At 46.3% G+C, this 22,149-nt stretch overlaps 1 protein-coding gene across 2 annotated transcripts in view; it reads left to right on the forward strand.

The window, feature by feature from the left end:
• The window catches only part of LOC139378952 (kin of IRRE-like protein 1), a 39,760-nt gene that overhangs the window by 8,369 nt on the left and 9,242 nt on the right, over positions 1 to 22,149 (forward strand). For both annotated transcript variants that reach the window (XM_071121590.1, XM_071121589.1), the window contains exons 2-8: positions 8,758 to 8,907; positions 13,511 to 13,660; positions 13,824 to 13,981; positions 14,141 to 14,291; positions 14,578 to 14,683; positions 14,904 to 15,052; positions 17,694 to 17,821. In XM_071121590.1, coding sequence (XP_070977691.1) covers positions 8,758 to 8,907; positions 13,511 to 13,660; positions 13,824 to 13,981; positions 14,141 to 14,291; positions 14,578 to 14,683; positions 14,904 to 15,052; positions 17,694 to 17,821 — 992 coding nt within the window. The remainder of the gene's footprint in view (positions 1 to 8,757; positions 8,908 to 13,510; positions 13,661 to 13,823; positions 13,982 to 14,140; positions 14,292 to 14,577; positions 14,684 to 14,903; positions 15,053 to 17,693; positions 17,822 to 22,149) is intronic.

Consider the following 22,149-nt stretch of genomic DNA (forward strand, 5'->3'; position numbering starts at 1 on the left):
GGTGACAAAGAGAAAGAGAGGGAAGGAACCGGGGGTACATGGTGACAAAGAGAAAGAGAGGGAAGGAACCGGGGTACATGGTGACAAAGAGAAAGAGAGAGGGAAGGAACCAGGGGTGCATGGTGACAAAGAGAAAGAGAAAGAGAGGGAAGGAACCGGGGTACATGGGGACAAAGAGAAAGAAGGAAGGAACCGGGGGTACATGGTGACAAAGAGAAAGAGAGGGAAGGAACCAGGGGTACATGGTGACAAAGAGAAAGAGAGGGAAGGAACCGGGGGTACATGGTGACAAAGAGAAAGAGAGGGAAGGAACCGGGGGTACATGGTGACAAAGGGACAGGGAAAGAGAGGGAAGGAACCGGGGGTACATGGTGACAAAGGGACAGGGAAAGAGAGGGAAGGAACCGGGGGTACATGGTGACAAAGAGAAAGAGAGGGAAGGAACCGGGGGTACATGGTGACAAAGATAAAGAGAGGGAAGGAACCGGGGGTACATGGTGACAACGGGACAGGGAAAGAGAGGGAAGGAACCGGGGGTACATGGTGACAAAGGGACAGGGAAAGAGAGGGAAGGAACCGGGGGTACATGGTGACAAAGGGACAGGGAAAGAGAGGGAAGGAACCGGGGGTACATGGTGACAAAGAGAAAGGGAGGGAAGGAACCAGGGGTACATGGTGACAAAGAGAAAGAGAGGGAAGGAACCGGGGGTACATGGTGACAAAGAGAAAGAGAGGGAAGGAACCGGGGTACATGGTGACAAAGAGAAAGAGAGAGGGAAGGAACCAGGGGTGCATGGTGACAAAGAGAAAGAGAAAGAGAGGGAAGGAACCGGGGTACATGGGGACAAAGAGAAAGAGAGGGAAGGAACCGGGGGTACATGGTGACAAAGAGAAAGAAGGAAGGAACCGGGGGTACATGGTGACAAAGAGAAAGAGAAAGAGAAAGAGAGGGAAGGAACCGGGGGTACATGGTGACAAAGAGAAAGAGAAAGAGAAAGAGAAAGAGAGGGAAGGAACCGGGGGTACATGGTGACAAAGAGAAAGAGAAAGAGAAAGAGAAAGAGAGGGAAGGAACCGGGGGTACATGGTGACAAAGAGAAAGAGAAAGAGAAAGAGAAAGAGAGGGAAGGAACCGGGGGTACATGGTGACAAAGAGAAAGAGAGGGAAGGAACCGGGGGTACATGGTGACAAAGAGAAAGAAGGAAGGAACCGGGGGTACATGGGGACAAAGAGAAAGAGAGGGAAGGAACCGGGGGTACATGGTGACAAAGAGAAAGAAGGAAGGAACCGGGGGTACATGGTGACAAAGAGAAAGAGAAAGAGAAAGAGAAAGAGAGGGAAGGAACCGGGGGTACATGGTGACAAAGAGAAAGAGAAAGAGAAAGAGAAAGAGAGGGAAGGAACCGGGGGTACATGGTGACAAAGAGAAAGAGAGGGAAGGAACCGGGGGTACATGGTGACAAAGAGAAAGAAGGAAGGAACCGGGGGTACATGGTGACAAAGAGAAAGAGAGGGAAGGAACCGGGGGTACATGGTGACAAAGAGAAAGAGAGGGAAGGAACCGGGGGTACATGGTGACAAAGAGAAAGAGAGGGAAGGAACCGGGGGTACATGGTGACAAAGAGAAAGAGAGGGAAGGAACAGGGGGTACATGGTGACAAAGAGAAAGAGAAAGAGAGGGAAGGAACCGGGGGTACATGGTGACAAAGGGACAGGGGAAGAGAGGGAAGGAACCGTGGGTACATGGTGACAAAGGGACAGGGGAAGAGAGGGGTCTAGGAGTATTGTCAAGGGGAGGGAAGAGAGGGAAGATGACAGAGGAGGGGGAAAATGGGCACAATGCACCAGACAAAGAAAGGAGTCTCCCCTCTTTTTCTCTCTCCTTTTCTTCCCCCTGTTCCTTCTCCACCTCTAGCCAGTCACCTTCATTTGTTGACTGACATGATGGCAACATGGTCCCTTTTTCTCTCCCTCTACCTTTATGCCATGTAACAGTATTGCCATGGTGAGGTAGGTTATACCCAGTCTAGTCTACCATACCGCCATGCGGTTATTGTCAGTTAGACTCAGGTGGTGTCGGGCAGCAACAGTGGCACTCCTGACTTTGTCATTGTGCCCTTACCCGTAAACCGATCCTCATCATCACCCTCATCGTCATCACAGTTTTGTCATCCGTCCATCTCATTGTTTTGCCATTTCGGTATTTCAGATATTTAGGTATCACCAACCGCCATCCACACATAGGAAACAGAGACGATATACCATATTGAATGGATAAGATAGTAAAGGTGAATATGGATAATATGGCCTGAAAGGAAATGATGAGGTTATGTACCCCAATTCATTGGATAGGTGGAAGGAGGATGAGGTCATGATGAACGTTTTGCAGAAAATGGGTTTATCAGAAACAAGGGAGGGTTTTGTCAGACACACACACACACACACACCCTCATGCATGCACACACACATACACAAAAACACTTTTTTGGGGGGCAGTTACTTTAGACGTCAGCTGTTGCCATGGTGACGCAAGTCTGTGATCCAACGACAGAGCAGGATTGGCTAAACTGGAGAGAGGAAGAGGGGCAGAGGGACTGAGAGGGAGAGAGGGACTGGGAGGGAGAGCGGGACTGAGAGGGAGAGAGGGACTGAGAGGGAGAGCGGGACTGAGAGGGAGAGCGGGACTGAGAGGGAGAGAGGGACTGAGAGAGAGAGCGGGACTGAGAGGGAGAGCGGGACTGAGAGGGACTGAGAGGGAGAGCGGGACTGAGAGGGAGAGAGGGACTGGGAGGGAGAGAGGGACTGAGAGGGAGAGAGGGACTGAGAGGGAGAGAGGGACTGAGAGGGAGAGCGGGACTGAGAGGGAGAGAGGGAGGAATACAGGGATAGATAGGCAGATAGAGATCATTAGATTGATTGACAGATCCATACAAATGTGATTTTATCAAACGTTATTGCTTGAACAGGATTAATAGCATGCACTCAATTCATTCAGGCACATCAGACAAAGCCCTGACGTCATGGCATCATGTTGTAGCCTTTTGTTTGCTTGGGAGACAGGAAAACGTTGAATTCAAAAATTGATTTTTAGGTTGATCGCGTACGTGTGGGGAGATAGGTAAGGGGCAGAACATCCTGTCTAGGAATTAAAGGCGCATGTATTCTGTCTTGATGGCGTTCTTATTAGCACGGGGGCTGGGATTAGGCCTATTGTGATAGAAGACAAAGCACCACATTTCACACAGAGCGAAAGCAAATCTGTAACATGTTATGTTGTTGTTAAGATTATGGGATTGTGAGACACAAAAGGTGTTGATTGTAGGTCTCTGTGACTGTGTGGTCAGGCTTCGGTGTGTCAAGTGTGGGTATGTTGACAACAGGGCTTGCTTTACCTCAGTGTCTGTGTGGATAGAGTTTGGTGACCGCGATGTCTCTATCCGGCCACATCGTCACCAGCCAATGTGGTCAATGTTTGGTTTGACCGTGTGTGTGTTGATGGGTGTGTCCTATTTCTATGTGGTCACCGGTCAGGGTTTGACTGTGTAGGATGTTGTCATATGTCTGTGTGGCAAAGGTTTAGTCATGTATGTATGTGCGCGTGTGTACGTTTGTGCGTGTGTGTGTTCATGCGTTCGTCTTTGTGTGTGTGTTTCATTAGGGCTCTGTGTGTGTGTGTGTGTGTGTGTGCTCGCGCGCGCACACGGTCAGGGTACTTTGTGACCATGTCTTTGTGCGGTCAGGGTACTCGGAGTCTCTCGATGGCATCTGGGGATCACTGACTCAAGGAAATCAGGACACTCTAAATTTGTCACTGCAGCATAACCCACATAATAAAAGAATACATGAGCTTCCTCTCTCTCTCTCTATCTCTCTCTCTCTCTCTCTCTCTCTCTCTCTCTCTCTCTCTCTCTCTCTCTCTCTCTCTCTCTCTCTCTCTCTCTCTCTCTCTCTCTCTCCCCCTCTCTCTCTCTCTCTCTCTATCTCCTCTCTCTCTCTCTCTCTCTCTCTCTCTCTCTCTCTCTCTCTCTCTCTCTCTCTCTCTCTTCTGTCTTTTCTTTCTTCCCATCTGACTCTCTCTCTACTCTCTTTGTATAGCTTTTTCACGTGTTCTCTCCTGCTCAGACACTCACATATTGAAGAATGATATGAGCAAGTAGTATGGAAATACACAGAGAAGAGGCCTACAAAAAGACCATACAGATTTGGGCGAGGATCTGTATTTTTTTTGTGTACCCCTAATGTAAGCATTACCTGGGAAGCTGCTGAGTGCTCTCCTTGTCAAGCTATTGAAATAGCCTGACATCCCCGTTGTCTCAGTGTGTAGTCTGCATTCCCACTGTGGATCTTGTTTGTGGTTTTAAATGACCGTGAAGAGAATACCTTGTCCAGTGGTGTTTTAGGTAGCGGGAGTGATGCCTTGCCTGCTCTGATGCTGTTTAGTCCTTAGTTGTTGTTGGAGCATAGCATTACGGCCTCATCTCAGTGGTCAGAGGAGGCTAACAGATTAGATAGCGTATCTAGCGAGCTACGTTGATTTAATCTGACTGGGTAGGAGTCCTAATTTAGAAGTTTTCGTGGTTATCGCACAGTTTATATTTGGACTAATGGTGGATCACGTTGATATTGTCACTTTGGGAGCGGTCTTTTCTTTAACGTGGTGTGCCACAAGGCTCAATTCTAGGACCACTGATCTTTTCTATTTTCTGTGATTGACTTGTAGTAGGCCTATGTTAGATCTACAAATGCAGATAATATCTATCTACATGATGTTTTACTCTCTCTTTGGAAAAATGTACGTTCTGTTTCTGTCTGAAGGCTTTTTTTTATTTTTATTCGGACATTATTTATACATGGCTGTGTTTTTCATGATATCAGGCATATTGTAGGCTACCTCCTTAAATCACACAAATTCAATCAGGTTGGAGGGGTTATAGTAAAAAAGAGCGATATGGAGGGAGTTAGAGAGAGAGACTTTGGGTCATGGGGGGGTGAGCAGGCATATGCCAGTTGTTAAGAAAGTGAGAGAGATGGGGACCTACAGAGGAACGCTGGAGGGTTCAGAGAGAGAGAGAGAGGGAGGAGAAGTAAGAGAGAGAGGGAACGGGGGGAGAGAGAGAGAGAGCGAGCGAGAGAAATAGCCAAGCTAGAGGGCTGATATTTAATATGATAAATGGGTTGTGACAGCGTGGCTCTAAACCCCCTCCAACCACTAGAGAAGGAGGACGACCATGGAAATAGAAAACAATATGGCCTGGCCTACCGAGTGGCGCAGCATCCTAATAAGCACAGCATCGCAGACCCAGGTTCACTACAGACCCAGGTTCGATCCTAGGCTGTGTCACAACCGGCCATGACCACGAGTCCCATAGGGCGGCGCACAATTGGCCCAGCATTAGGTGAGGGTTTGGCCGGGAGGGGCTTTACTTGGCTCATCGCGACTCCTTGTGGCGGGCCGGCCACCTTCAGGCTGACTTCGGTTGTCAGTTGAACAGTTTCCTCCGACACATTGGGTTAAGCGGGCAGGTGTTTAAGAGCGCGGTTTAGCGGGTCATGTTTCGGGTGACGCATGACTCGACCTTCGCCTCTCCCGAGCCCGTTGGGGAGTTGCAGTGATGAGACAAGATCGTAATTGGATTGCATTTGGATATCACAAAATTGGGGAGAAAAAGGTGGTCAAATACAAAAAAATGTAATTAAATTGAAAGCAGTATGGGAAAAGAACATATTCAGAGAAAGAGAGAGAGAGAGTGAGAGGGTGAGAAGGGGAGAGAAACAACACCAAAAAGTGAGACAGAAGTGGGACCTTCATTATTTCATTGTTTATGAGGAAAGCGGTATGAAGAAATGACATGTACAACATATGTATACATTTATAACAGCTATCCACATTCAGAGAGAGAGAGAGAGAAACACCACAAATAAATGGGAGAAATGCGACTTTGATTGCCATTCTTTCATTGTTTACGAGGACATGTAGCAACAACATTATAGTGCAGACAAGAGAAAGAAAACAACACAACCGCAATCCAACTTGGATTCTCTCATCGTTTAACGGCCTTCGTCTTGATGAGCGCCGTATTTACTGTGTGTTGTGTACTGTGGAATAAAACCTTTTCATATTGGACAAGCAGTCACAACACTTCCTCAGATGACTACGGCACGGTTTTATACTGCAGAAAGAACTGTGGTGGCTCTCAACCGAGAGCTGGAACAGCCCTGTAGAGTAGAGACAATGACATGTACTGTAGTTAGACGCGAGATAGAGAGAGAGATGGAAGAGAAGAGAAAGAGAGAGAGAGAGAGACAAAGATAGAAAGAGAGGTTTAAGAAAAGGGAAGCTCTCTTCTCCTCCCTTCTCTCTTTCCCCTCTCTTTCCCCTCTCTTCTCCTCTCTTTCCCCTCTCTTTCCCCTCTCCTCTCTTTCTCCTCTCTTTCTCCTCTCTTTCCCCCTCTCTTTCCCCTCTCTTCTCCTCTCTTCTCCTCCCTTCTCTCTTTCCCCTCTCTTCTCCTCTCTTCTCCTCCCTTCGCTCTTTCCCCTCTCTTTCCCCTTTCTTCCCCTCTCTTCTCCTCTCTTTCTCCTCTCTTTCCCCTCTCTTTCCCCATCTCTTCTCCTCTCTTTCCCCTCTCTTTCCCCTCTCTTCTCTTCTCTTTCCCCTCTCTTTCCCCTCTCTTCTCCTCTCTTTCCCCTCTCTTTCCCCTCTCCTCTCTTTCTCCTCTCTTTCTCCTCTCTTTCCCCCTCTCTTTCCCCTCTCTTGTCCTCTCTTCTCCTCCCTTCTCTCTTTCCCCTCTCTTCTCCTCTCTTCTCCTCCCTTCGCTCTTTCCCCTCTCTTTCCCCTTTCTTCCCCTCTCTTCTCCTCTCTTTCTCCTCTCTTTCCCCTCTCTTTCCCCATCTCTTCTCCTCTCTTTCCCCTCTCCTCTCTTCTCCTCTCTTTCTCCTCTCTTTCCCCCTCTCTTTCCCCTCTCTTCTCCTCCCTTCTCCTCTCTTTCCCCTCTCTTTCCCCTCTCTTCTCCTCCCTTCTCCTCTCTTTCCCCTCTCTTTCCCCTCTCTTCTCCTCCCTTCTCCTCTCTTTCCCCTCTTTTTCGCCTCTCTTCTCCTCTCTTTCCCCTCTCTTTCCCCTCTCTTCTCTTCTCTTTCCCCTCTCTTTCCCCTCTCTTCTCTTCTCTTTCCCCTCTCTTCTCATCTCTTTCCCCTCTCTTTCCCCTCTCTTCTCCTCTCTTTCCCCTCTCCTCCCTTCTCCTCTCTTTCCCCTCTCCTCTCTTTCCCCTCTCTTCTCCTCTCTTTCCCCTCTCCTCTCTTCTCCTCTCTTTCCCCTCTCTTCTCCTCTCTTTCCCCTCTCCTCCCTTCCCCTCTCTTTCCCCTCTCCTCCCTTCCCCTCTCTTTCCCCTCTCCTCTCTTTCCCCTCTCTTCTCCTCTCTTTCCTATCTCCTCTCTTCCCCTCTCTTTCCCCTCTCCTTCCTTCCCCTCTCTTTCCCCTCTCCTCTCTTTCCCCTCTCTTCTCCTCTCTTTCCCCTCTCCTCTCTTCCCCTCTCTTTCCCCTCTCCTCTCTTTCCCCTCTCCTCCCTTCTCCTCTCTTCCCCCTCTCCTCCCTTCTCCTCTCTTTCCCCTCTCCTCCCTTCCCCTCTCTTTCCCCTCTCCTCTCTTTCCCCTCTCTTCTCCTCTCTTTCCCCTCTCCTCTCTTCTCCTCTCTTTCCCCTCTCTTCTCCTCTCTTTCCCCTCTCCTCCCTTCCCCTCTCTTTCCCCTCTCCTCTCTTTCCCCTCTCTTCTCCTCTCTTTCCCCTCTCCTCTCTTCCCCTCTCTTTCCCCTCTCCTCCCTTCCCCTCTCTTTCCCCTCTCCTCTCTTTCCCCTCTCTTCTCCTCTCTTTCCCCTCTCCTCTCTTCCCCTCTCTTTCCCCTCTCCTCTCTTTCCCCTCTCCTCCCTTCTCCTCTCTTCCCCCTCTCCTCCCTTCTCCTCTCTTTCCCCTCCCCTCTCTTCCCCTCTCTTTCCCCTCTCTTTCCCCTCTCCTCTCTTTCCCCTCTCTTCTCCTCTCTTTCCCCTCTCCTCTCTTTTCTCCTCTCTTTCCCCACTCTTCTCCTCTCTTTCCCCTCTCCTCCCTTCCCCTCTCTTCTCCTCTCTTTCCCCTCTCCTCTCTTCTCCTCTCTTTCCCCTCTCCTCTCTTCTCCTCTCTTTCCCCTCTCTTCTCCTCCCTTCGCCTCTCTTCTCTCTTTCCCCTCTCTTTCCCCTGTCTTTTCCTCCTGACTAAGTTCAAGTCTCACAACCTCTCTCTCTCCCTCCATTGTTCAATTATTTTTTCACTTTCCCTCAATCCCTTTCCATCTTTCTTTATCTTAATGCACTCCCTCTACATCTCCAACTTGTTATCTCTGTCTTCTGTTGAAGGAGAAAGAGAGACGATATCAAACACACCATCTGAAATTGTAGATCATTGTAGATTAAGAAGAATTTAGCTTGTAGGCTGTCTCATATTACCACAAAAACTCCAATGAGTGAAATGCTCCTCTTTGGCTTCTACAGTTTATTTATTAATTCTCAGTTTGTGTATAATGACGCTGTATGTATATACTGTAACAACAACACAGCTGTGTATGTAACATTAACACATGATGTTTGTAACCATGTTTATGCACTCTTCTCTTTTTTCTCTCTCTTCCTCTCTCTCTCTCTCTCTCTCTCTCTCTCTCTCTATCTCTCTCTCTCTCTCCCCATCTCTCTCCCTCTCTCTCCCTCTCTCTCCCCCTCCCTCCTTCTCCTACCCCAGTGTGGACAGCGCGTTTCTCCCAGGAGCCAGCGGACCAGTCGGTTGTGCGGGGCCAGAGGGTGATTCTGTCCTGTGTTGTGTTTAACTACTCAGGCATTGTGCAGTGGACCAAGGATGGACTGGCCCTGGGCATCGGAGAGGACCTCAGGGGTGAGACTAGTACAACTCTAACACCTCCCAAGTCAAAACAACACCCGAAACCCAACACCCAAAACCCAGTCTAGTTGCCTTCCTGAAAAAGCCTCTATTTTTGTCTCTCTGTGTCTGTCTCTCTGTGTCTGTTTCCCTGTGTCTGTCTCTTTGTGTCTGTTTCACTGTGTCTGTCTCTCTGTGTCTGTTTCTCTGTCTGTCTCTTTGTGTCTGTCTCTCTGTGTTTTTCTCTCTGTGTCTGTCTCTCTGTGTCTGTGTCTTTCGGTCTCTCTATGTCTTTCAATCTCAGGCTCTCAATTCAATTCCAAGGGCTTTATTGGCATCAGAAACATATGTACAGTGTTGTAACGATGTGCAAATAGTTCAAGTACAAAAGGGAAAATAAATAAATATAAATATGGGTTGTATTTACAATGGTGTTTGTTCTTCACTGGTTGCCCTTTTCTTGTGGCAACAGGTCACACATATTGCTGCTGTGATGGCACACTGTGGTATTTCACCCAATATATATGGGAGTTTATCAAAAGTGGATTTGTTTTTGAATTCTTTGTGGGTCTGTGTAATCTGAGGGAAATATGTGTCTCTAATATGGTCATACATTTGGCAGGAGGTTAGGAAGTGCAGCTCAGTTTCCACCTCATTTTGTGGGCAGTGTGCACATAGCCTGTCTTCTCTTGAGAGCCAGGTCTGCCTATGGTGGCCTTTCTCAATAGCAAGGCTATGCTCACTGAGTCTGTACATTGTCTAAGCTTTCCTTAATTTTGGGACAGTCACGGTGGTCAGGTATTCTGACACTGTGTACTCTCTGTTTAGGGCCAAATAGCATTCCAGTTTGCTCAGTTTTTTGGTTAATTCTTTCCAATGTGTCATGTAATCATCTTTTTGTTTTCTGGTGATTTGGTTGGGTCTAATCGTGTTGCTGTCCTGGGGCTCTGTGGGGTCTGTTTGTGTTTGTGAACAGAGCCACAGGACCAGCTTGCTTAGGGTTCATCTCTTAGGTTTATCTCTATGATGACTTTGTTATGGAAGGTTTTGGAATCTCTTCCTTTTTGGTGGTTGTAGAAGTCAATGGCTCTTTTCTGGATTTTGATAATTAGCGGGTGTCGACCTAATTCTGCTCTGCATGCATTCTTTGATGTGCACAGTGGATGTTTTTGCAGAATTCTGCATGCTGATTTAAAATGTTGTGTTTGTCCCATTTTGTGGATTCTTGGCTGGTGAGCGGACCCCAGACCTCACAACCATAAAGGGCAATGGGTTCTATAACTGATTCAAGTATTTCTTGCCAGATCCTAATTGGGATGTCGAATTTTATGTTCCTTTTGATGGCAAAGAAGGCCCTTCTTGCCTTGTCTCTGAGGTCGTTCACAGCTTTGTGGAAGTTACCTGTGGTGCTGACGTTTAGGCCGAGTTATGTATCGTTTTTTGTGTGCTCTCGGGCAACAGTGTCTAGATGGAATTTGTATTTGTGGTCCTGGCGCTCTCTCTATCTATCCATCTCTCTATACCTATATCTCTGTGTTATACACATTAACTACTCATGGTGGGATTTTGGTAACGTACAGGAACTCAAGTCCTTTTGTTCACATAACCTAGAACTACCTCACAATCAAATGTCGACCCCATTACCTCCCTAGAGAATTTTCTTTGGTTAGCGTCACAGCCGTGTATATTCCACCTCAAGACGATACCCCGATGGCTCTCAGGGAACTACACTGGACCTTGTGCAAATTGGAAATGGCCAATATGAGGCTGTATTTATTATAGCTTGGGACTAAAGCAAATCTAAGGAAAACACTACCGAAGTTCTATCAACACATCGCCTGCAGTACTCACACTTCAAAAACTCTCAACCATTGTTACTCTCCCTTCCGAGATAGCTACAAGGCCCTCCCCCACCCTTCCTTCTGTAAATCAGAGCACGACTCCATTTTTGCTTCTCCCTTCCTATAAGCAGAAACTCAAACAGGAAGTATCCATGCTAAGGTCTATTCAGTGCTGGTCTGACCAATCGGAATCCATGCTTCAAGACTGTTTTGATCACGCGGACTAGGATATGTTTCGGGTTGCCTCTGAGAATAACATTGACGTATGCGCTGACACAGTGACTGAGTTCATCAGGAAGTGTATAGGGGATTTTGTTCCCACTGTGACGGTTTAAACCTATCCAAACCCCAAAATGTGGATAGATGGCAGCATTCGTTCCAAACTGAAAGCGCAAACCACCACATTTAACCACGGCAAGGTGACTGGGAATGTGATCGAATACAAACAGTCTAGTTATGCCCTCTGAAAGGCAATCAAACAGGCAAAACATCAGTACAGAGACAAAGTCATTCAAAGGCTCAGTCATGAGACGTACAGTATGTGGCAGGGACTCCAGACAATCACGGATTATAAAGGGAAAACCAGCCACGTCCCGGACACAGAAGTCTGGCTTCCGGACAAGCTTAACATCTTCTTCACCCGCTTTGAGGATATTACAGTGCCGCCAACAAGGGCCTCTCCCAAGGACTGTGAGCTCTCATTCTCCGACGTGAGTCAGACATTTAAGCGTGTTAACCCTCGCAATGCTGCCGGCCAGGACTGCATCTCTAGCCGCGTACTCAGAGCATGCGCAGACCAGCTGGCTTACGGACGTATTCAATCTCTCCCTATCCCAGTCCTCTGTCCCTATCTTGCTTCAAGATGTCCACCTGTCCCTGTACCCAAGAAAGCAAAGGTAACTGAATTAAATGACTATAAATGACTATAAATGACACTTCTGTCATGAAGAACTTTGAGAGACTAGTTAAGGATCATATCACCTCCACCTTACTCGACATCCTAGACCCACTTCGATATGCATACCTCCCCAATAGATCCACGGATGATGCAATCGGCATCACACTGCACACTGCCCTATCCCATCTGGACAAGATGAATACCTATGTAACAACCCTGTTCATTGACTACAGCTCAGCCTTCAACACCATAATACCCTCCTGGCTCCCCAGTGGGTGGGCCCGGCTCCCAAGTGGGTGGGCCTATGCCCTCCCAGGCCCACCCATGGCTGCACCCCTGCCCAGTCATGTGAAATCTAATGAATTTATTTTAATTGACTGATTTTCTTAAATGAACTGTAACTCAGTAAAATTGTTGAAATTGTTGCATGTTGCATTTATACTTTGTTCAGTATATATATACTGTATATTTATAATATGGACCCCGACATTGCTTGTCTTAATATTTCTATATTTCGTAATTCCATTTAGATTTTACTTTTAGATTTGTGTGCATTGTTGTGAATGTGATACTACTGCACTGTTGGAGCTAGGAACACGAGTATTTCACAAGCACATCTGCTAAATATGTGTATGCGACCAATAACATTTTATTTTATTTCATATTCTCTCTCTCCTACTTGTACAATAAAGGCTTGTTATTCTGTCTTTCATGCCACACTTCTGCCCTCTTTCCTCTCTCTTTCTTTGCAGCCTTCTCTCCCTGCTTGATTGCCTGTTCCTCCCTCTCTCTCCCTCTCTCCTCTGTTCATGCTCAACCCCTCTATCATTCTCCCTCCCTCTCTCCCCCCTCTGCCGCTCTCTTCCTCTCCTTCACACTCTCCTCTCTCTTTGCCTCTGCTCTCTCTCAAACCCTCTCTCATTCTTTCTCTCCCTCCCTCCTTTCCTCTGCTGCTTTCTCCCCTTGTCCTTTTCGTCTGTCCCCTCACCCTTCCCCTCTCTCTCTCTCTCTCTCTCTCCCTCTCTCCGTCTCTTTTAATCACATTGTTACTGTAATGGTTCAGTGCTTCAAGCCAAAGCTTTTAAATAGAAACATGTGAATGAACACTGGTTCCCTTATACACACGCTCCCTCTCCCTGCCTCTCTCCCTCGCTCTCTCGCCCTCTCCCTGCCTCTCTCCCTCGCTCTCTTGCCCTCACCCTGCCTCTCTCCCTCGCTCCCTCTCTCGCTCTCTCCCTGCTTCGCTCCCTCGCTCCTTCTCCATTTTAGTCATTTAGCAGACCCTCTTACCCTCGCTCTCTCTCCCTCTCCCTTTATTTCTCCCTTTCATAAGCTTTCGCTCGTTTGACATTTCACATGCTAATACACCCATAGACAACGCACAGACACACATGCAATGCCACGTACAAGGACACACAAGATTAGGGAGGGCAAGCTAATTTGAGGCCTACAGTACATGCTACAGTGACAGAGAGATTCAGATGGAATTTATGTATAGGAGAGAGGACATGAAATCTGCACCAGCATTTCTGTCCGTTTGGAGTCCTCTAAAATGTCATTGTCATAAAGGCATGCATTTCTTCCCTGTCTGGAGAAAGAGAGCATGGCTGCCATCTACTGGGGAGAATGTATGGCACCACTGGAACTGTGAAAGACAGCGAGAGAGAGCGAGTGAGAAAGAGAGAGCGACAGACAGGGAGAGATGTAAATATGTGCATGGTTGTGTGCATTTGCATTAGGGATTATGCACAGGTGTTTTTGGTTAGCTATTATTACATCCAATACATTCCAAACGAGCCTTTCCCTCCCATTTATCATTCAACCAGCCTCCACTGGTTGTCCCTACATGTCTGACTCTCTCTCCCTCCCCCCCCCCCAGCCTGGCCGAGGTACCGTGTGATGCGGGTGCAGGAGCTGGGCCAGTATAACCTGGAGATCATCTCAGCTGAGCTGTCTGATGACTCCCTGTACGAGTGTCAGGCCCCAGACGCTGCGCTACGTTCTAGAAGAGCCAAACTCACTGTCCTCAGTAAGATACAGCAAATGTGTGTGTGTGTATGTACCTCCCGTATGCGTATGTGTGTGTGTGTGTGCGTGTGTGTGTGTGTGTGTGTGTGTGTGTGTGTGTGTGTGTGTGTGTGTGTGTGTGTGTGTGCGTGTGTGCGTGCGTAACCCCCCTGCCCGGTGTCCAGTCCCTCCAGATGACCCAGTGATCGACGGGGCCCCTGAGGTGCTGTTGAATGCAGGCGACCACTATAACCTGAGTTGTGTGTCCCGTGGGGCCAAGCCCCCTGCCATGATAGAGTGGCAAAAAGACGGGCTCCCCGTAGACGGAGCAGTCAGCACCACCGTGAGTCAATTAAAAATGCATCTACACATACATGCACCTTGTATTACAACACAAACACAGACACACACTCAATCATGTTTCACCTATACTCTTTCTCATCCTTCTATTGGCTGTCTTGTCTTCCTTCTTCTTCTTTCTTCTCTCTTCTCTCTCCATCAGGAGGTGCTCCCAGACAGGAAGAGGGTGACGACCCACAGCTTCCTGCCCATCCACCCAGTGGACACAGACACAGGGAGGAACTACAGCTGTGTGGCCAGCAACCTGGCTATCCCCACTGGCAAACACACCACCGTCACCCTCAACGTACACCGTAAGTCACCCTCAACGTACACCGCAGCGACTTGTTCACAACCATCCCTTTAGCTTGACACATATTCACTATTTACTGTACGACTGAATATCTGAGCTTATTTAAGGACAACAGTGTCTAGTGACAACCAGGAAGTACACTTAGATCACTGTCCAGGAACCTTGAGGGGGTTCTCTCTTTTTCCGTCGGCTCTCTCTGCTCTCCCACCACTCCCTCCTTCTCTTTATAATTTGCTTATTCGCTGATGTATCGGAGTGACTTAGAGATTCCCTGCCCTCTCCCCCAGACCCCCCCATGGTGACCCTGTCCATCGAGCCCCGCTCCGTCTTAGAGGGGGACAGAGTCACCTTCACCTGCGCCGCCTCCGCCAACCCTCCTATCATGGGATACATGTATGTACTGTATACCTCCGTCGACTTCTATAGATCTGTTGATCTTTCTGTCTATCTATATGTCCACCTGTCTCTCTAGCCGTGCATCTATCTGGATCGTTGTGTTTATCTGGGTTTCATGTGTTTTTCCTTGTGAGCAAGTGTTTGGCCAATGCGGGAATCAAACCCACAGCTCTGGCAGTGCATGTTTATTCATACATTCATGTGTGTTCTTTCTCAGGTGGGCTAAGGGTGGAGTGATCTTGCAGGGGGCCAGAGAGAGTGTGTTCACCACCAAGGCGGACCACTCCTTCTTCACGGAGCCTGTGTCCTGCTCAGTGTTCAATGCTGTGGGTAAAACCAACGTCAGCATCCTGGTCGATGTACACTGTGAGTCTCTGAACCGCCATGGCTGGCAAATACTCTGTCAGGGGTGAAAGTGATGTGGTGCGGTCCGGTACGGCGTCCCGGTAAAATAAATAGTGGGGGTACGCCGTATCGGTAACATTTCAAGGAAACTGTAGGCTATTACACCATTATTTATCTTTAGGCTACCGCATGTCAGAGGCATGAAAAATGAGCGAATGGACTTGAAAACGAGTGGTATAGCCTACGCTCCTAAATGCGATGTGGTTGGACGAGAACACTGACGTTTTGCCAAGGCAGAGATGAATGGCCGACACCGAGCTTGCGGGCGGACAGCAGTGGATGCATCAATTCTGGATTAATGACAATTGCCAAAATGTCTTTACTCTTTGTGGTGTTTTACGTAAAAAAAGATGTCTCTTTCCATTCACCACTGTTTGAAGACTGGAAATACAGTGCCTTGCGAAAGTATTCGGCCCCCTTGAACTTTGCGACCTTTTGCCACATTTCAGGCTTCAAACATAAAGATATAAAACTGTATTTTTTTGTGAAGAATCAACAACAAGTGGGACACAATCATGAAGTGGAACGACATTTATTGGATATTTCAAACTTTTTTAACAAATCAAGAACTGAAAAATTGGGCGTGCAAAATTATTCAGCCCCTTTACTTTCAGTGCAGCAAACTCTCTCCAGAAGTTCAGTGAGGATCTCTGAATGATCCAATGTTGACCTAAATGACTAATGAGGATAAATACAATCCACCTGTGTGTAATCAAGTCTCCGTATAAATGCACCTGCACTGTGATAGTCTCAGAGGTCCGTTAAAAGCGCAGAGAGCGTCATGAAGAACAAGGAACACACCAGGCAGGTCCGAGATACTGTTGTGAAGAAGTTTAAAGCCGGATTTGGATACAAAAAGATTTCCCAAGCTTTAAACATCCCAAGGAGCACTGTGCAAGCGATAATATTGAAATGGAAGGAGTATCAGACCACTGCAAATCTACCAAGACCTGGCCGTCCTTCTAAACTTTCAGCTCATACAAGGAGAAGACTGATCAGAGATGCAGCCAAGAGGCCCATGATCACTCTGGATGAACTGCAGAGATCTACAGCTGAGGTGGGAGACTCTGTCCATAGGACAACAATCAGTCGTATATTGCACAAATCTGGCCTTTATGGAAGAGTGGCAAGAAGAAAGCCATTTCTTAAAGATATCCATAAAAAGTGTTGTTTAAAGTTTGCCACAAGCCACCTGGGAGACACACCAAACATGTGGAAGAAGGTGCTCTGGTCAGATGAAACCAAAATTGAACTGTTTGCCAACAATGCAAAACATTATGTTTGGCGTAAAAGCAACACAGCTCATCACCCTGAACACACCATCCCCACTGTCAAACATGGTGGTGGCAGCATCATGGTTTGGGCCTGTTTTTCTTCAGCAGGGACAGGGAAGATGGTTAAAATTGATGGGAAGATGGATGGAGCCAAATACAGGACCATTCCGGAAGAAAACCTGATGGAGTCTGCAAAAGACCTGAGACTGGGACGGAGATTTGTCTTCCAACAAGACAATGATCCAAAACATAAAGCAAAATCTACAATGGAATGGTTAAAAAATAAACATATCCAGGTGTTAGAATGGCCAAGTCAAAGTCCAGACCTGAATCCAATCGAGAATCTGTGGAAAGAACTGAAAACTGCTGTTCACAAATGCTCTCCATCCAACCTCACGGAGCTCGAGCTGTTTTGCAAGGAGGAATGGGAAAAAATGTCAGTCTCTCGATGTGCAAAACTGGTAGAGACATACCCCAAGCGACTTACAGCTGTAATCGCAGCAAAAGGTGGCGCTACAAAGTATTAACTTAAGGGGGCTGAATAATTTTGCACGCCCAATTTTTCAGTTTTTGATTTGTTAAAAAAGTTTGAAATATCCAATAAATGTCGTTCCACTTCATTATTGTGTCCCACTTGTTGTTGATTCTTCACAAAATACAGTTTTATATCTTTATGTTTGAAGCCTGAAATGTGGCAAAAGGTCGCAAAGTTCAAGGGGGCCGAATACTTTCGCAAGGCACTGTATGTTGCGAGTGTGTGAACTTGCGCAGGTAGACTAGTAAAGGAGCCCACTAAAGGACCCTACTAAAGGAGCCCACTAAAGGAGCCTACTAAAGGAGCCCACTAAAGGAGCCCACTAAAGGAGCCCACTAAAGGAGCCCACTAAAGGAGCCTACTAAAGGAGCCCACTAAAGGAGCCCTTTGAAGTGATCGTTTGACAATCAGATGAAAACATAATGACTGGTTGTGTTTATGCCACAACAAAAGGTAATACATTTTGAAAGTTACATGACAAACCTTTACGACTCGGCCCACAGAGATCCTGTTGAATTAATAGGGATTCTATATGTAATTCCATGATTAAGCGCGTGCACACACAGGATGTCCTTACCGTTAAGAAATTACATCTACTTTCACCCCTGACTCGATCTCAATCTCCCCTCATACTGTACCCCTATCTCCTAAACCTAATCATCTATACCCTCTCTCTCTTGATATCTCGCTTTCTCCCTGTAGCAAGTCGGTTTTGTATTTTATTTGAATTTGTTATCTTAGCCGACTTGGTTAAGTAAAGGCGAATGTTCTCTCTCTCTCTCTCTCTTTCCAGTTGGTCCTATCCTGGTAGTGGAGCCTAGGCCAGTGACCGTGGACATAGACTCTGATGTCACTCTGAACTGCAAATGGGCTGGCAACCCTCCTCTCACCCTCACCTGGACGAAGAAGGGCTCCAACATGGTGAGAACCAGCTCGCTCTCTAACTCCTCCGCTCTCCTCCTTTTTCTCCCCAATTTTGTGATATTAAATTGCGATTTTGTCTCATCGCTGCAACTCTCCAACGGGCTTGGGAGAGGCAAAGGTCGAGTCACGCGTCCTCCGAAACATGACCCTCCAAACCGTGCTCCTAACACCTGCCCGCTTTACACAGAAGCCAGCCGTAACAATGTGTTGGAGAAAACACTGTTCAACTGCTGATTGAGGTCAGCCTGCAGGTGCCCGGCCCCCCACAAGGAGTCGCTAGAGCACGATGAGCCAAAATAAAGCCCCCCCCCTGCCACACTATGGGACTCGCGGTCTTGCAGTGCCTTGGGCCGCTGCGCCACCCAGGAGGCCCCACTTTCCACCTTTCTTTTGCTGTCTGTATCTTTATTGTCTCCCTCTCTTCTATCCTTTGTCTCTATATTATTTATGTTCTGTTCTGCTCTGTTCATCTCTCTCTTTCTCATGGCTTTTTCCTGATTCCCCCGCTTCTCTCCTCCATCTGTCTCTCTCTCTCTCTCACTTCTTCACTTTTCTGTCTCTATTTTATTCTATTTTTCATTCCTTCAGTGTCCATTTCTCTCTCCCATCCTAATCTCTTTCTATCTTTTTATAGTCCCCCTCTCTATTTTATCCCGTCCTTCTTCACCTCTGCCTGCTTTTCGCGCAGGTTGACGTTTATTGTCATGAATCTTGCCTTGGAGGCAGAACTGAGCAATTTCCGCAAGATGGGCCAGCTGCAAAGTAAAAAAATTCTATATCGTAAAATTCATGGGGGGGAAATGCGCTTTTTGGTTTTGCTTTAAAGTTAAGGTTAGGCTAGCCTCGTCCCGAAACAGGCTTCCCTTAAATAGGGAGCCTGGGCGGGAAGCCTGGGGAAGTTCCATGGAGGAAATCAGCTAACGCGGTGTCGGAACCCGGTGTAAATCAGTGACGCCGCGCAACACGCCATACCAATCAAATGCCTTGTTTGGGCGGAGCTCCAAAGGTGCCCCCCAGATTAGTGCCTACGGGGCAACACTGCGTGAGGACAAAACATTTAAACTAACAAAACATTTTAGAATGTTTGCAGCACTCTGGATTTCACAGCATTTCAATGTTATTTTGAGATGAGCTAAAGCTGCAGCAAAAGGGGAGAAATTGTCTACAACACTGACCATATCCATGTTTTTAATTTTGAAGTTTCTGAAGTGATATGTGTCTGTAAAGGCTAGCATAAGGGACAAGATGTAGCTAGCCACAATGAGGTTCATTTTTTCTAAAAGTCAGCTAACCTTGTAAGCTACCTAGATATAACTAACTTCTCTGGCGATTATAAAGCCAGCAAAATGTTCATAAAAACAGCATACTGTTGACCTAAAAGGTTAGCCCAGTCGCTAGCTTATGCAGGGTCAGTGATACATAGAGCCACCATGTACTGTCTATCCATGGGGGAACACTGCAATCAATTTGCAAGCAACATTGCTAAAATGAAAGAAATAAAAGAACATCCTACTGTAGGTCTATGTTGGTGATGCCTGCCATGTGATAAGCTGCCAAGTGGATTCACATAGCTGATATACTGAGAGAGTGACAATCAAATAAAACAGATTGGAGAGCTTTCGACTAGACAAAAAGGAAATGTTCATTTGAGTATACAACACAGAAACAGAGACACATTAGAGAAAGAACCCCTCTTTATAGCAGGATTTTGATAATATGAGGAACCTTTTATTGCAGTGGTCTAAATCAGGGTCACACAGAGGGATGATTCTTGGTAGTCTTAAACAAATCTACGTTGAAACAAAAGTATACACCTCACACAGATGGTTATGGGCTTTTAAAAAAGGAGACACCTGTATCATGTCAGATATAGAGTTGAAGTGTATTCAATTTTGAGTTTGCATACCAATATTCCACTTGAGATACTATACATCACAGAAGACTGAAATGTAACAAAACTGTTTGACAATAATTGTGAAATTATTGAAAATATTAATATCATTCCACTCATGAGGTCAAAGAGGACACTTTTGGTAATTGACTGCAGGAAAGGGCAACTTAACATTGACACTAGTTCATTTAGAAAATGTTGTTTAAATTGTTAAACAAGTTTAAACACTTCACTTCAAAGAATCAACACTTCAACAAGTACAAATAAGATAACTTGTATGTAAAGATTAGGCACCTTAGTCTAAACAACAATAGATAATTGAGTTGTAACAAGTATTTTATAATTACTAAAGCATCATTTCAGGTGAACACAAAAAACACCATACCAGCTATGGATACCTTGCTCCACTGTTCCTTGATCTACTGGGTGAGCGGACTTCTATTCCAGCCCAGAATCAGGTGGGTTATTGCTGGGCTGTAACAGAACCCTGCTCACCCAGCAGACCTCCAGCAGGGTTGTCCTGCTCCAATTGTAATAGGTTTATACATTGTGTGTGATGTTTAACTGTATTTTTGGATACAACATTTTCCAACATAGGTAGGCCTACGCATACAGTGCCTTTGGAAAGTATTCAGACCCCTTGACTTTTTCCACATGTTGTTACATTACAGCCTTATTGTAAAAAAAATAAAAAATAACTCAGCAATCTACATACAATACCCCATGACAAAGCAAAAACAGGTTTTTAGACATTTTTGCAAAAATTCATAAACAGAAATACCTTATTTACATAATTATTCAGACCCTTTGCTGTGAGATTGACATTTAACTCGGGTACATCCTGTTTCCATTGATCATCCTTGAGATGTTTCTACAACTTGACTTTAGTCCACCTGTGGTAAATTCAATTGATTGGACATGATTTGGAAAAGCACACACCCATCTATATAATGTCCCACAGTTGACAGTGCACGTCAGAGCAAAGACCAAGCAATGAGGTCGAAGGAATTGTCCGTAGAAAGGATTGTGTTGAGTCACAGATCTGAGAAAGGGTACCAAAAAATGTCTACACATTGAAGGTCCCCAAGAATACAGTGGCCTCCATCATTCTTAAATGGAAGAAGTTTGAAACCACAAAGACTCTTCCTAGAGCTGGCCGCAGAGCCAAACATGAACCCGATGGTCACTCTGACACAGCTCTAGAGTTCCTCTGTGGAGATGGGTGTACCTTCCAGAAGGACAACCATCTCTGCAGCACTTTATGGTAGAGTGGCCAGACAGAAGCCACTCATTAGTAAAATGCACATGACAACCTGCTTGGAGTTTGCCAAAAGGCACCTGAAGGACACCAGACCATGAGAAACAAGATTCTCTGGTCTGATGAAACCTAGATTGAACTCTTTGGCCTGAATGCCAAGCGTCACGTCTGGAGGAAACCTGGCACCATCCCTACGGTGAAGCATGGTGGTGGCAGCATCATGCTGTGGGGATGTTTTTCAGCAGCAAGGACTACTTATGTTAATGTGATATTTCATTTTGTTAAAAAAAAATGATTAGCAAAAATCCCAACCTGTTTTTCCTTTGTCATTACAGGGTATTGTGTGTAGATTGATGAGGTAATTTTTTTTTAGAATAAGGCTGTAACAAAATGTTGAACAAGTCAAGGGGTCTGAATACTATCCGAAGGCACTGTATAATCCATGGCATATAGGATATACCCTTAAGTCTCGTAGGAGTTTCATTGGGATCTTTCTCTTCATCTACAAACAGGCTTTCAAAGCTTCCTGTGGATAGAAAACATCACAAAGAAACAGGCTTCATTATACTCAAATTTGACAGCACTAAATATGATGTTGCATGTTGATGTTTCAGTGGTAGCAAAGTGCAGCCAGCAGCCATGTGGATGAATGGAAAAAATCTGTCACCAGAGCGGTTTAGAATGTCCTGTGAGTGACGTGTAACTTTACCAGCATAGTCCAATTTCAATACCTACAAATCACACACTGTCAGCCGCACTTGATAACTTGAAAACTAGCACTTAAAGCTAGCATGGGCAACCACTACCCGGACGGAACACAGGGACGCACATAACACACAGCACCCCTTCTACGGGCTTGTGGGCGGGAAGATTCTTGAAAAGCAACATCCAATCAAAAAGTGTTTGCAATACAAAATTCTCCAGACCTCCAAAGGGGGGTGTGACAACAATGTGATTTTGTAGGTATGGCAACACAAGACTAGGGTTAGGTATTACGGTTAGCAGTGTAGTTAAGGTTAGGGTTAGGTTTGACTTTGTGGCTGTGCCAGCTAGTAACCACTCTGCAGAGCTGCCTCCAGTACGTGAGTCATCCCAATAAATGCCAACCTGCGTTTTTATCTCTCATTTCTTCTTTCTCAAGTCTTCCTCTTTTATCATATTTTGCCCCTGAAGGAA

Source organism: Oncorhynchus clarkii, chromosome 21 (genome assembly GCF_045791955.1).
Source record: "Oncorhynchus clarkii lewisi isolate Uvic-CL-2024 chromosome 21, UVic_Ocla_1.0, whole genome shotgun sequence".
Taxonomy (NCBI): domain Eukaryota; kingdom Metazoa; phylum Chordata; class Actinopteri; order Salmoniformes; family Salmonidae; genus Oncorhynchus; species Oncorhynchus clarkii.